General features: G+C 42.4%; 1 protein-coding gene across 5 annotated transcripts in view; it reads left to right on the forward strand.

Moving 5' to 3' along the window:
• The window catches only part of FLNA (filamin A), a 118,046-nt gene that overhangs the window by 52,933 nt on the left and 50,158 nt on the right, over positions 1-14,955 (forward strand). For 4 of the 5 annotated variants that reach the window (XM_068248260.1, XM_068248261.1, XM_068248263.1 and 1 more), the window contains exons 7-15: positions 1,415-1,577; positions 3,707-3,907; positions 6,244-6,381; positions 8,133-8,259; positions 10,674-10,810; positions 11,470-11,663; positions 12,060-12,173; positions 12,446-12,589; positions 12,804-12,927. In XM_068248260.1, coding sequence (XP_068104361.1) covers positions 1,415-1,577; positions 3,707-3,907; positions 6,244-6,381; positions 8,133-8,259; positions 10,674-10,810; positions 11,470-11,663; positions 12,060-12,173; positions 12,446-12,589; positions 12,804-12,927 — 1,342 coding nt within the window. Of the gene's footprint in view, positions 1-1,414; positions 1,578-3,706; positions 3,908-4,321; positions 4,377-6,243; positions 6,382-8,132; positions 8,260-10,673; positions 10,811-11,469; positions 11,664-12,059; positions 12,174-12,445; positions 12,590-12,803; positions 12,928-14,955 lie in introns of those variants that run through there. The other variant, XM_068248264.1, reaches the window with a different exon arrangement.

Here is a 14,955-nt window from a genome sequence, read left to right on the forward strand (position 1 = left end):
GATGAGACTTGTGCGGGGTTACAAGGCTGCATGCAATGGCTAGGAAACAGCTTCTAGAAGTAAATGGCCAGCATAAGGTTGTCCATGGCTTTATCCTCTTGTGGCTACATGAAAACTAGATTTGGTGCCCAAATATTCAGGTTCCCCTCAATGTCGGCAGCCCTTCAGTGATTGTTACGATTTGCTCAACTTGTAGCTACTGCAGTGAGCTGTAGCTGGAATCCGGATTGTCCCCACCAGGACGGAGTAGTTTATTTTCGGATGGTGATTCTGCTTCTGTCCATTCCTGTCCAAGGTGCTGTCTGAAATCCATGAAGGCAAAGACTGTTAACTCTTTGCACACTCGCATGCAAAATATTCATACAAAGGCATTCACCAAAATCGTTGCCTGGATTTTTTTTTTTTTCTTCCTTGAATTCCATAAAGCATTACTGACTGTTATAGCCCATTCAGGCACAAGCTTTTCCTATAAGCCAGAGGCATTGTGGAGCAGTTGGGAGTACTGTAGGATCTGTTAATTTGGAAGTGGTGTGTTTAAAAGTAAGGGCTCTAGATCAGAATCAGTTGCTGAAATGGTCCTTTAAAGAGTCTGAAGCCATTAAAATGACCTTTTTTATTTTCAAGTCCTGTTCAGCATTACGATCAAAGATGTTTTGCTGCATCCCCTGCAGCAGACTGTTGTATTTATGCCCCCCCCCCCCCCAAAGTCTCCAGGGCAAAATTCTGCGTTCCTGAAAAGGCAGAGCTAAGCACAGTAGCTCTGCCTCCAGTCCAGTCAATCTCCAACTCTCCCCGCCCAGTCTTTTTTACTGAGGGGCAGGTAGAGGCGGAGATGGACTGGAGGCAGGGCTACTGTGCTCAGCTCTGCCTCCCCAGGCAGCAAAATCTGAACCTTGGAGAGAGTATTTTGCACTGGGGATTTGGGGGGATAAATGCCTCATTCTGCCGCAGGGATGCAGCAAATCATCTCATCTTATTGCTGTATAGGACTGGGAAATGGGTAATTTTTGTCGCTATTTAAGGTGCCCATTAACAGTAATATCTTTCTTCAGATTTGATCTTTTGACGTAACAATCAAAACGAATCGGAAGGCAATTATAGATGGTTTCCATGAACTGAATGATTTGAGTTTGTTTTTGTTACATTCTGATCGTATAATCCAACTTCCAGATCGTTTATATTTTTTCCAGTTGACCAAAGAATTGTTCCTCATGGTGCCATTTACTATTCAGATTCCATCTTTCAATAGAATGTCTTGAATCGAAGGAAAATTTTGTACTATTAGAGTTGTACCTAAAGAGTTTCTACTCCATAACTTTTATTTTTTTTTAACTTTTAGTTCTTCTGGTAATTGAAATGGTGTTACCTGGAATAGTAGCACAGCACACAGTGTAACATCCACATGTCTCTACAGGTTACTGTCCTCTTTGCTGGACAACATATTGCCAAGAGCCCCTTCGAGGTGAATGTTGATAAAGCCCAAGGAGACCCCAGTAAAGTCACTGCACAAGGACCAGGGTTGGAACCTTCTGGAAACATCGCCAACAAGACCACCTATTTTGAGATCTTCACCGCAGGTATGCAGGGAAGCCTGCTGAATGGAGATATACAGCTAAAGTATGGTCTGCAGCTTGTGTGTTCGTCCAAGCAGCTGTAGCTTGTTCCATGACTTGCTGCATATGGCACTGTTGAAAGCTGTTAATCCTGTAGTCTAGCAGCCAATTTATTAGGCATCCTAATCTCGGGCATCTTGTGTGTGCCAGCTGTCTGCTGTGTAAGTGTTTTTTCTTGCCCTGTCAGTTGCAGACTGTGGCATCTGTCCCACATGTATCTGCACATTGGGCCTCCTGAACTCCTATTTACAAACTAGTATTGCCATGAGAACCAGTTAGTCTCTGTTAGTTTTATGCCTTGCCAATTGCTTGCATGGAGAATTACTAGAAGCGCTCTTTTTTTAAATTTTTTTTTTATTTTTTGCGCCCAGAGAATCACCCATGCCTAGGGGTATTGTTTGATGTAGTAGTCCAACTAGCTTCAACTTTTGTCTTCTGCTTGAAGCAGGAAATTGACAAAAAAGCCTTCTTGAATGGTGGTAGATATCTTTTGAGGAGCTGTACGTAGTCCTATGAACTTAATTTGGCAGGGCGGGCCTTTCACATACTGTCAGCATTGCCTTGGACCAAAGCATCTGTGCAATCCTAGTAACAGCCAAGCCGCATAATCTGTATGGGCAGCATAGGCTGGGCAAAGCCCCTCCCACAGCCTACTGACTGGATAATGCAGACCAGAACATGTGCTCATCACTTGCTCCTTTCCTGTAATCAATGCAGATCAGGGTGTTGAATTGTGGCAGTGCTATCCTGTCTGCTTACATACAGAATGGAAAAGGCCATATTAGTCATTCATGCAGAAACTGCATAAAGCTGAGATCTAGGCAGAACTGGGGATTTTATAGGCACCTTTATTCATATGTTTTGCTATATTACTGGATATAAGTGGGTAGCTTAAAAATACTGGCAGTAGCCATTACCTAAACCAGTGATCTGCAAACTTGGCTCCAGCTGTTAAGGAGCTACAAGACCCACAATGCATTTGCCTTTGTCAATCATGGCTCAGACTCCTGCAATGCATTGTGGAACTTGTAGTTCCTTAACAGCTGGAGAGCCAAGTTTGCAGATCAGACCTAAACTGATAACTTGGGTTGGCCCAGTGAGATGCAGTATTATGCAAATTCATACAGAGTCCACTCCATGGATAGTGTACTGGTTAAGGGCTTTGCCTCTGACATGGGAGACCAGGGTTTGAATCCTGGCTCTAGGGTCAGTACCTATTCAGTAAGAAGTCCTTGGGCAAGACTTCCAACACCGCAGGGTGGCCCATTGAGCCTGCCCTCAGTGCCTGCAGCTCTTGAGTGCTTTGAATCCAACAGGAGAAAAGTGCTATACAAATGTTAGGATTAGGATGTTAGGCATTTGAGTGGTCTATTTTAAAGCTGCATACGTTTTTATTGTTTTGTTTTTATACAAAATTTGCATAATGCTGCATAAACTCAGAATTTGCATATTTGCCATCCCTACAGAACACTTTGCTCTGCAGCCTTCTAAGGCTAGGTTCGCAATCAGGGGTGTTTTGCCTAAGCTTTGCTGATTGCCAGCGATCAGCAAAGTGCTGCTGTATGAGTAAGCCTATGGGATTTCTCACACTGCAGCAATTGCAGCAGATTTGCAATGTCTGGTTGCAATGTAGCATTTTCCACAATTTTCCACAATACAAACGAAAAATCAGTGTGAACACTAAAAGATGTAGTTTAATTTGGTACTGGGGCTTCTGGAAAATAAGTTTTCCAAGATGTTGTAAACAACCAAGTGACCTTGAAGTGTAGTTTGTTTTTCTGTGGATTACTGTACATATCACTGATCTATGAAATCATTGCTGGGAGTAACCTAGGTGCATGTGAAAGCATCATAAATTGGACCTCAGACCCTTCCAGGTGGGAAGTGTAGCACTTCAAGCATCAACCAGATGAAATCTGGGTTTTCATGGCTAGCCTGCCAGTATTAAACTATTTCTTGCAACAACCCATAAGATCTAATCTCCTGCTCAAAAAACAAATCAAACTCTTGTGTTGACTTTTGGAGTTCTTGAGTTTGTCTTCTGTTTTTGTTTTTGTTTTTTCTCTGCCACCTAAGATGGTCTTGTGTTGCAGGTGCTGGAATCGGTGATGTGGAAGTGGTCATTCAAGACCCCAATGGGAAGAAAGATACAGCAGATGTTCAGCTGGAGGATAAAGGCAGCAGCACTTACCGCTGTACCTACAAACCCACCATAGAGGGAGTCTACACCATTTACATCACATTCGGTGGAGTGCAAATTCCCAAGAGCCCTTACACTGTTACTATTGGCCAAGGTGCAGACTTTTTTTTTTTTTTCATTACACACCTTACAGGTTTAGTCAGCTTTTAAACACTGGTTCCCTTCTCTCTAAATGCTTTAGTTGAACCCACATGGAGCCAGTGATGGCTGCCAGCATCTTGATTATGGACTTGTAGATTGTTGTTTGCAAATCTCTGGTTATATTTGTAAATGGCACTGATGAACCCAAATCTTGTAGAAAAAACTATTTCAGATATTGACCATAGCAACCATCAGGCTTGTCTTATGAATTCTACTGTACAACTGAGAATCTGGTTGCTTGGGCCAACACCTGGACCAATAACGTGAATACATTACATGTTCTGTCTGATCTGTTGACTTGCTACTGAACTGTCTTGCATTTTGCTCTCCTTTCTTTCATGCCTTCACCCTGTGGAAGTAGGTCCTTCTGCTGGATCTCTGCTGTCTCTTCTTGCTAGCTTGAGGGATGGGAAGTCTTCACGGTATATGTGCATGCAGTGTGGTTCATACACAAATCTCGGTTACATTCATCCTACACCTAACTTTTTACTCATTTATTATGAGGGCATTCTTAAGATGTGTGAAACCTTGCAGCTAGAAATACTCATTAACAGTGTTGCTGTATATGCAGGGATCTACACATTGCCACCCAAACGTCACTTCTGGTTGAGTCTGTGTATGGGTGTTATAGGCTGTCATAACTTTCTGGTGGTGCTGACCCAATATAAACAGTTTGAGGTTAAAGTTCCCTTTTTAGGAGCTATAAATCAGATTGAACTTCATCTCAATCAGTAGCTGATGCCCCCTTTCCCATGAGAAATCTTTACCTTTTCTCAAATAGATCAGGGACCTCCTATATGGCTGATATTGTGGTGAAACCCCCTCCCACAGTGTGATGTCAGGACCATGGTCTTGACAGTTCTGTCTGAATCTCTCATTGCATTGTGGGAAATGAGGGTGGTTTCCAACTGCCAAGCGTACAGTATCTCCCACTGTGGAATGTTAGTTTACTGAGTGCTATGCACAGACCTCACCTGGCAAGATGTCACCACCTGTGATAATTTCAGAATGTAAATCTGGGTGAGGAGAAACTTTATAATGGGTAAGTGTAAATAAAACCTTTATAAATATTGTAAAAGCTTTTATATTTTCACTACAGTTGCATCCCTTCAGTAGCTCATTGAGTTAGAAAGCAAGTGACAGACTTGCCTGCTGGAATGCTCAGCTGGATGCTACTAGTTCACTTCTCTTACCTCCCTGATCATAGAGCAGTACAGGCTCCTTGGGATGCTATTGGGCTAGACTTGAGGGCTTGCTGCTTAGCTATATACAAATATGTGTGCTAGGTTGAATTGGCCTCTAATTTAGAATAGAAGGGGTAGGGGGGTAGACTAGGAAATGCATGGCTGTTTTTATTCTTGGATTTTGGCCTTTATTTCAATCACTGAGGTGAATGTTGATAACATGGGGCAAGCTTGTAACTGAAGGATTAGTGTTTTTAAGATCCTGCTTCTAAGCGACTAAACATGCAGCTACTGTTAGGCTTTCTCATTAGAAAACCCAACAGGCTTTACCCATATTAAAACACTAATTGAGAATTAACATCTAAACTGGGTTGAAAACCAAGCATTTAATTCAGTGTCAAACCAAGCATTTAATTCGGTGTCAAACATCTGATTTCTGTGCTGCATTAGGTTGACCTGTGGATCGGATTATGTTAAATTCATCTATTTGAATGTGTTTATTTATTTTTATTTTTACATCCTTGAAGTAATTATCCTGACATGCAAATACCCCCTGATCTAGGAGAAGCAATTTAAAGCAGACCTCCAGTGTAGATTTTACATTAAACAGGTCCTTTTATGGCCAGCTATAAATACCTGATGTCTTTACGCCATGAGTCACTGATGTAGACCCTGGGATTGTAGGCTTCTGACACATAGCCCCACCCCCTGCTGCTCGCTTCTGATGCTTGGTCCCACCCCTGCTAAATGCCAAGCTGTTCTCTACTCAGACCAAATGGGTTTTTATCGGGTGGGTGGGGCTATGAGTATTTGGATGATAGACACAGCAGGTACCGGTAATTATGACTTGCTATGGGGACCTGTTAAAAGTATAATATACACTGGAGATCAATTTTTAAGCTTGATCAGTCTACAGCTGCTGATTCAAATGTCTAATTTCTTTTCCTGGGTCAGTAAAGGCTTGTATGTTAGATTTTACTCCTCCCCTCGTAATGTTTTTGTTGCTTGGGAATGTTTCATTGGTGTGCATTCTATATAATCTGTTTTCTTCGGACATCTGAAGCTTTTGCTTTTTAGTGATTACTGTGCCTTATTCCATGTTCAGCTTCCAATCCCACTGTCTGTCGGGCTGTGGGCCGGGGCTTGCAGCCAAAGGGTGTGCGTGTGAAGGAGACTGCGGACTTCAAGGTCTACACCAAAGGAGCAGGAAGCGGAGAACTTAAAGTTGTGGTCAAGGGACCAAGTAAGTAAAAAGCTGGGACCCGTGCCTGCTGCTTCCTCTACAAGTCTCTGATCTTTGTGTATACTTTGTTCTCTGCGGACTAAAAGAAAATGAACAGTTTAAACTTTTTTTTTTATTTTGCTGCTGTAAAGTGTTCATTTCCATCTAGAGATGTACTTCATCAACATGACTTTTGTAGTAGAATCTAGTTAACTCTGATCAAGTGAACCTCTGGCTTAAAGAACCTGTATAAAAAAAAAATCCCCCAAGGGGGTCCTCTCCTCTGGAGGGGGAAGCCTCTGGATCCCAACGAGGCTTCCCCATCCTGCATGCCTCCATTAGCCTGCCCAGGTCCCACACAGTGCAGCGATGTAAATATTTACCTCACCGGGATCCAGCGCAGGTGTACTAGCAGCTTTTTGTTCCAGTAAGGCAGAAGTAGCCGAACCCGATCCGCTTTACTGCGCAGGCGCGAGTCCTTTTGCGCCTGCGCAGTAGAGCGGATCTGATTGGGTTTGGCCATTTCTGCCTTACCCGAAGAAGACACTACTGCGCCTGTTCTGGATCCCGGCAAGGTAATATATCAAGCCTTGTCAGGGGAGAATTGCTTATCAAGCCTGGGTGCTGCCTGCAAATTGTGCCACCATGCTGCCCATTGTATAGAATGCTGTGCACTTTATACTATGACCTACATTAAACTGTAAATTGTATGGCGCACAATCTTCATTTTTTATACAAATTTATAAATGAGAATGGAATAGAGGATAAGGCTGTACAGAATGCTGATTGGGTCACTGGCCACCTCTGCTCAGTAAATTGTGTACTATCAAGAAGGAAAAAGTGGAAGTCTGCACTGCTAGCAAGCTGATTTATATCCAAAGAACAAGAAATGGGCATTTATATGTGAAGTCCTCAAACATTGCAAAATGACAAGACTCCTATCGATGCAGGCAATGAAGGCTGGTGGTGGGTGCAGGGGACTGGAATTCTAACAGTTGATTAACATGGATGTGCTTCTATTAAGTCGCTGTAGAAGCAAAGCAGCACGAAATGGCTGTAAGGCTTCTAATCTCTTGCACCCACCTCCAGCCTTCATTACCTGCACCAGTAGGTCGCATCATTTTGTACACCATTTTAATGTTTGACTGCACAATAATAAATCTGCTTGCTAGCAGTGCCAACTTCTACTTTTCCTTCTTGATACTGGACTGTCTTTAGCTTCTGCTAGAGCATGCTAATTGCCTCTCCAGTAGAATTTCTGCTAGAGCAGCTGTGCGACTAGCTTTTTGGGTAAAGCTTGGTTGAAGATCTGCTATAGCAGTGTTATCACACCAGATCTGTGCCTAGCAGACCACATGCCTATCCAATCTACCACCTTTCACTGTCAGGGATTTTTCTAGCAGGCTGACCTCACAGGCATGTGCAATGGTTTTAAGGGAAAATAAAATCTTATAGGAAATGCCATTGTTTCCAGTAACGGGAATCCCAGATGTCTTCAGTAATGACCTTTCCATGGCTGGGTGAAAAGTCCACTTTTTAAAACCATCTCCCTGCCATTTATGGCTGTCTGCCAGCTTCTGATGGAAATGGGATTAAAGAATTGCTCTATTCATACAGATTAGAACATAGAGTAATATGTAATCAGTTTTGGAGTCTTTCACTCATACACTAATCAGCGTGGTCTAATCGCTTTCCTTCCCTTTTTATATCATGTTAAGTGAAGCAAGCCTTTAGTTGTGTTGTGTTTAACGGCTATTCTGTTTTGCCCATAGAGGGAACTGAGGAACGTGTGAAACAGAAGGATTTGGGTGATGGAGTTTACTATTTTGAGTATTATCCGACCACTCCTGGGAATTACACAGTCACCATCACATGGGGAGGACAGCACATTCCCAGAAGGTGAGTCAGAAGCTTTACTTCACATGTGGCTTGATCTCAAGAGGGTAATATATGAACTCTAGTCCCAAATGCTATTCCATAGCCTAAGTCCTCACTGTTGTGCTTAAGCATGTTTGGCTAAAAATTCTGATTAATGCAAGATACTTGCTGTATTCCAGGGCTGGCCCTTCCATAGGGGCATACTGGGCCCCTGCAGAGAATTCTACAGTGCAGTGACTTACTATACACCCCACCCGGGGGGGGGGGGGGGGGGGCAGACAGACAGAGAAGGGCCCAAATGTGGCTGGGGTAGGGTGGCCCATATCACTGTTGCCCACTGCCCAGGGCCTAGAACCAGCCCTGCTACATTCAGATACAGGCATGTCAATACAAACCCATATGCTGTGTACAAAACCTTGCTGTGTTGGCCTTATACTGATGCTGGGGCTTAAATGTTAGAGTGTGTGTGTGTGTGTGTGTGTGTGTGTGTGTGTGTTTTTTTTTTTTAGTTTCTTTTGCTTATTTAAGGTTCATGCACACCTATCAACTACTTGTCTGTTGAGCCCCAAACTACTAAAAAAGTGGCCAGATTTGCAGCAGATTCGACCATCAGATTTCTGTCAGATGCTTGTCAAGTTGAATCTGACAGGAATCTATCTGTGCCACACGCTAGGAACAGATTTCCAATAGACTCTAGAATGAAATCTATTGGAAATGGATCGAAATGCATTATTGGACTATTAGATCCAATGCAACTCTATGGGCCATCAATCTGCTGCCAGCAGCAGATCCACCTAGATTTTCCATCCTGTCTGATCGATTTGAGGCTGATTTGATCTGACAGTGAATTTGATAGAACCTATTTCTGATCGATGGCTGAAATCAACCAGTGTATGGGCCCCTTGAGATGCAATGCAACTCTATGGGCCATTAATCTGCTTACAGACGCAGATTGTCCTAGATTTTCCATCCTGTCAGATCAAATCGATTGATTAGAAATTGAAATCTGCTGCAAATCGATTGATAGAATGGACCAATTCCATAGAATCGATGGCTGAAATCGACCAGTGTATGGGCCCCTTTAGTCTTTTGCTAGTGTTCACACAGCTAAGACTGATGAGTCAATCCAACTGTTGGATTGACTTATCAGTCTTATCAACCGTGTGTGTGTGTGTATCTTCTTTTTTTACCCTGTAACTTTGTTCTTAAAGAGAAACTCCAACCTAGAATTGAACTTTACCCCAATCAGTAGCTGATACCCCCTTTTACATGAGAAATATAATTTTCACAAACAGACCATCAGGGGGCACTGTATGACTGATTTTGTGCTGAAACCCCTCCCACAAGAAGCTCTGAGTACCGCGGTACTCTGGGCAAACTGCCACAATGTAACAATGTTCAGACAGGAATTAGCTGTTTACAGCTGTCTCTAACAGCCAAAACAGCTAGGAGCAGCTACATAAGCTGCCCACAGTAACAATGTCACCATGTAATGTCAGAATGTAAATCGGGGAGAGGAAAGATTTTACAATGAGCAAACACTGACTAAATCATTTATACATAATTATGGTAAAAAATGAAGCACTTTTTTTTACTACATTATTTTCACTGGAGTTCCTCTTTAAAAAGGTCATTTTTCTATGTAGAATAGAAGAGTCTACAGATAAGCAGTACTGTGATTGTCATTTAAAGGAACACTGAGGAGTGATTCGGAGGCTGCCATATTTCTTTTTTTAAACCATGCAAGTTGCCTGGCCGTCCGCTGACATGGTCTTGAATACTATTAGCTATACACCCTGAATAAGCATGCAGATCAAGTGCTCGGACTAGAGTCTGGATTAACCTCATGCTGTTTCAGGGTTATGACTAAATACACTACTGATGCCAGATGACTGAGGCTGCCATATTTTAAACTATAGTTTCCTGGCAATCTTTCACCTTTGGTTCACTGTAAGTGATTCTTTGATGGCTACATAGGCAGTCATACATATTGCTGTTAAAAATGAACTAAAAATGAACTTGCTTTAAATGTATGTGGTCAAGTTGTGATATTAGACCAGGGGTGCCCATTAGGTAGATCGCGAAGGACTTCATGGTAGATCACGACCCCACTTCATTTTCCATTCTTTATATAAAATTATAATTATGTGCCTCAAATTGTACATAGGTAGATCATTTTGAGTTGCTAATTTTTTTTAAAGTAGCTCACAAGCCAAAAAAGTGTGGGCAGTACTGTATTAGACCAAAAGATTAACATGACAGCCAAACAGTTACTTTGTTTTTATGTTTTTGTTTTTTGACAATTTGGCTGATCTGCATGTTACCAAAGCTGGCAGTGTGGCAGACCTGACTCATGGAGACCAGTTAAAGCACTTTAAGGAACAGCAAAAATGAAAGCTTGTAAAAGTCCAATTTTATTTTTGTTTCCTTTTCAGTCCATTCGAGGTGAAGGTCGGCACAGAATGTGGGCATCAGAAAGTTCGTGCATGGGGTCCTGGCCTAGAAGGAGGTGTTGTCGGAAAATCTGCAGATTTTGTAGTAGAAGCCATTGGTGATGACGTTGGAACATTAGGTAAGTCTTGGAACTGTTCATATTTTGTATATATGCTGTATGATAAGCAAATACAATTTTTTATATAAAATCATATACTGAGTGCTCTGATTCATTTCAAGGTATACCGTCAATCTATAATTACTGTTATAGAGGGTTCAGACCCCACTATGCCGGATTTATGATAGCAACGCTTTAAGGGCTGGTCCTTTAGCAATCATGAAAAAGGCAAAAACCGCTCAGGTTTTTGACACTAGTCCTGAACGGAGCATGGGACTAGGAGTTGTAAAAATGGATATTAAGTACACGTGAAATCTTTCAATACTCATGAGTAATGCTGGGAATACACGGCTCGATTCTGAGCTGATTAGATGGTTAGATAATTTCCGACATTTCTGATCACCACTGTTTGATCATTTTGCCGCTCAATTTGTCATTTAAGTAAATTGAAGAAAAAATATGAGAAATGAGCGGAAGATAAGAGAATTAAGTGGCAAACCGATCGGGTGCAGAATCGAGCCGTGTATTCCCAGCATAACTGCACAATTAAAGTTGGAGGAATTTGTGCCTGACTCCAATGCGGTCAGACATTGAACTAGTTATAGCTTCAGATCGTCTACTGAAATGCCTCATCCGTGTTGGGCAAGTAGCAGGTTATATATGCATTTTATTTTTATCAGGATTTTCTGTGGAAGGACCATCTCAGGCAAAGATTGAATGCGATGATAAAGGTGATGGGTCATGTGATGTGCGCTACTGGCCACTGGAAGCTGGTGAATATGCTGTACACGTGTTGTGCAACAACGAGGACATCAAACTGAGCCCCTTCATGGCTGAAATCAAGCCTGCACCTAAGGACTTCTATCCAGAGAAAGTAAGGAGTTTTGTGACTTGCGGGTGTATTTCAGTAAAGGCTGGCTTTTTAATGAACCAAAGTCAAATGTAAAATGTTTGAAATTTTTTAGGAAGTACCCTTCTGCAATATTTAGTGTAAGAATGTTGGTTCCCACTAATGGTTTTTATCCCACTTTAACTGGTCTTGGTTCTGGATTGAGAATGTAAGCAGACTACTTTAAAGTAACTGACATTCATCGCCCATCTGAAATGACCTCATGGTGGCTTGATATGCAGCTTCAGGTCTCGGAGAACTCTTGCATGGGTCCCATCTACCACAAATGTCTGTCAGATGGGTTTCTTACCATACTTTGGCAGTCTGATACAATCTAGAATGTTATACAACCTAAGTTTCATGCTTTATCTCTTTGAAAAGGTGAAGGCCTTTGGACCAGGCCTGGAGAAGACTGGCTTGGCCATCAACAAACCAGCAGAGTTCACCGTTGATGCTAAACTTGGTGGCAAAGCTCCTCTCAAGGTATCTGTGCAGGTAAGTTCATCCTATAGCTCCAGGAAAAAATGGACGCTCCCTTAGTGTAAAGCTAATGCCTAAATGAAATTTCAGTTTCATGGTAACACTTGCCAGAGTTTGCACCAGAACCTAAACCTTTCTAGTGCATAACCTTCAAATTACCTTTTTACTATGGAACCAAAAACTGGAAGCCAGTTAATGACTACCTTGAAAATGCTTTAAGATTTTTTTTTTTCTTGTTTCTGAAGATTAAGGAACGTTCATAGTTGTATATGCTGTACTTTTTTCAGGATTCTGAAGGTAATCCTATTGATGTCACCACCAAGGATAATGGCAATGGAACCTACAGCTGCAGCTACACACCAAAGAAACCACTAAAACACACAGCCTTGATCTCATGGGGTGGAGTCAATATTCCCAACAGCCCCTTCAGAGTAAGTCCAGCTAAAGTGTTTAAAAGATTTTTGTTTACTCAAATCAGAAAGTTGTTCAAAATGCCTGGTTATCTCCCACATGATTCTCTTAAAACTCAAATCTACAATGCCAGTGAGGACTTCCTCACTCTATTTAGGGGAGCTGAGGGGCATAAGTATTGAGCTGGCTGATCCTTCTATTAAAACCTTTAACTTTATTTTTTTATTTTTTTAGATGACTGTTGGTGCCGGCAGCCACCCCAACAAGGTGAAGGTATATGGACCTGGTGTGGCAAAAACTGGTTTGAAAGCCCATGAACCCACATATTTTACAGTAGACTGTACAGAAGCTGGACAAGGTAGGTCTTCTGAACACAATTTATATCTATACACTACCAGTTTAGGTAGATCCTTATTTGAACTTGCTAGTTTGGCTTTCCGTGTTACTTTCCTGGCAGTGGTGCTCTTCAAAAGCCATTTGGATTGTATTAATCATACGAACCATATTGCAGTTTAAAGTAGTACTGTGACCACCTTACTGAGTGTTTTGACTTTATAAACCAAGATGTGTCCAGTATAGCCTCAGTGCGCCACAATTATGCAGACCAGAAAAGGGATTCATGCTTTGTAATTACCAAACACTGGCACATCTAAGGCCTGCCCCTGACACGCTGGAGCATTTCTCCTGCCGTGGGTGTTTTGTACACAAACTGCTTTGAGTCCCTTCTACATATATTGTTGCAAGTGCTTGATTGGTGTATGCATTGCAAGTGTACTGAAGCTGTGGAAAAGTAATGGGTATGGATACGTAACCTCTGCACTTAGATAAGTTAGTTTTGACCTAGTGATTATGTATCTGTCAATAACCACATTCCATCAGTATTAAAGTGTACCTGAGATGAAAGATATCTCCGGTACCATACTTGCCTGGGACTTCCTTAAGCCCCCCCTTGAGGCCGCTCAGTCCCTTGCTGTCTCCCTGGGTGGCTCCTGCACCCTGCAACAGCCTCAAAGACCTGGCTGAGTCGTGGTCCGTTGTGCATTTGTGGCCAGGCGTGCTCCCACAGCTGGGAGTGCGCTGGGCTGCGCATGCGTGACTTAGCCAGGCTACCAGGCCGTACTGCAGGGGACAGGAGCCACACGGAGGCGGCGAGGCACTGTGCGGCCTCAAGGGGGCTTTAGGAAGCCCCAGGTAAGCATAAAACCTGAGGTGGCTTTCTTCTCCGGTTCTATGCACTGACAGGCTGCATACAATTTTGCATCGTTGCAATCGTCCTGAATTTGTTTTTTTTCTTACAAGGTTTTTCATGCATTGTTGCAACTAGTTTACCTACACTTTAGTATACAAAAATGCAATTTTTTATGGGGATCACACTCAGTTTTAGTAATGTACTTTTGTATTATGCACATATGACTATTTTTACTGGCTCTTTGGACTACCAAAGCTTTCTGTCCTGAGATGTGTATATATTTACTGTTCCATGTAACGTTAACAGTACTTTTGATGCGTATATATCTCTGTTGTAGGTGAGTGTAAGTACCTTTTTTTTCTACACTATATTGTATCTGGATTATGTGAGCAGTAACTTTGTCCGCTTTTTTTAATCTGGTTCTTTTGGCTTTCTGTGCACGCCTTTATTGGGTGTCCAATGCTCCATGTGCACAGTGGATCTTATGGGCTATTAGGAACCCACCTTACCCAATAAACACTCCTACACAGCCCTTCATTCTCTGAGTGTACGCCACTTTCATTTAAGGAACTTGACTGTTTTTTTTTTTTTTGTTTGTTTTTTTTTTTTGCTGCTTTTATTACATCCCCAATTTTTGCTTGAAAAGGGTCCTTTTGGGGACCAAAACAGACTGGTGCTGTCACAACCTGCCTTTTGATGTAATATTTAGCAGTTGTCCCCATGGGGGTCTATTTGTGTGGGTTGTTTATGCTTAAAATTTTATTCACAAAGCATTACCGCACTCAGTAATGCTCAAAACAGCTGATTTTACCGATCGGCCTCCCAAGTTACAATTCACTTAACCTATCACCGTATAGAAAATCAGAGTTCCTGACTTGCGCGGTAAATTACCTCCAGGAAATGTCAATTCACAAAGATTGCCTTTAACCCTCCTGGCGGTAAGCCGCGCAGGAGGATTTCTCAGGCCCTGCTGGGCCGATTTGAAATTTTTGTTTTGTTTTTGCTACACACAGCTAGCACTTTGCTAGCTGCGTGTGCACTCCGATCGCCGCCGACTTGCCACTACCCACCCCCCATGCGCTGCCTGGCCTATCAATGCCAGGCAGCGCTGAGGGGTGGATTGGGACTCCCTTTGATGTCACGATGTCGGTGACGTCGTCCCGCCCGTCGCCATAGCGACGGGAAGCCCTAATGGAA

The sequence above is a fragment of the Hyperolius riggenbachi genome, chromosome 8 (assembly GCF_040937935.1).
Source record: "Hyperolius riggenbachi isolate aHypRig1 chromosome 8, aHypRig1.pri, whole genome shotgun sequence".
NCBI lineage: Eukaryota > Metazoa > Chordata > Amphibia > Anura > Hyperoliidae > Hyperolius > Hyperolius riggenbachi.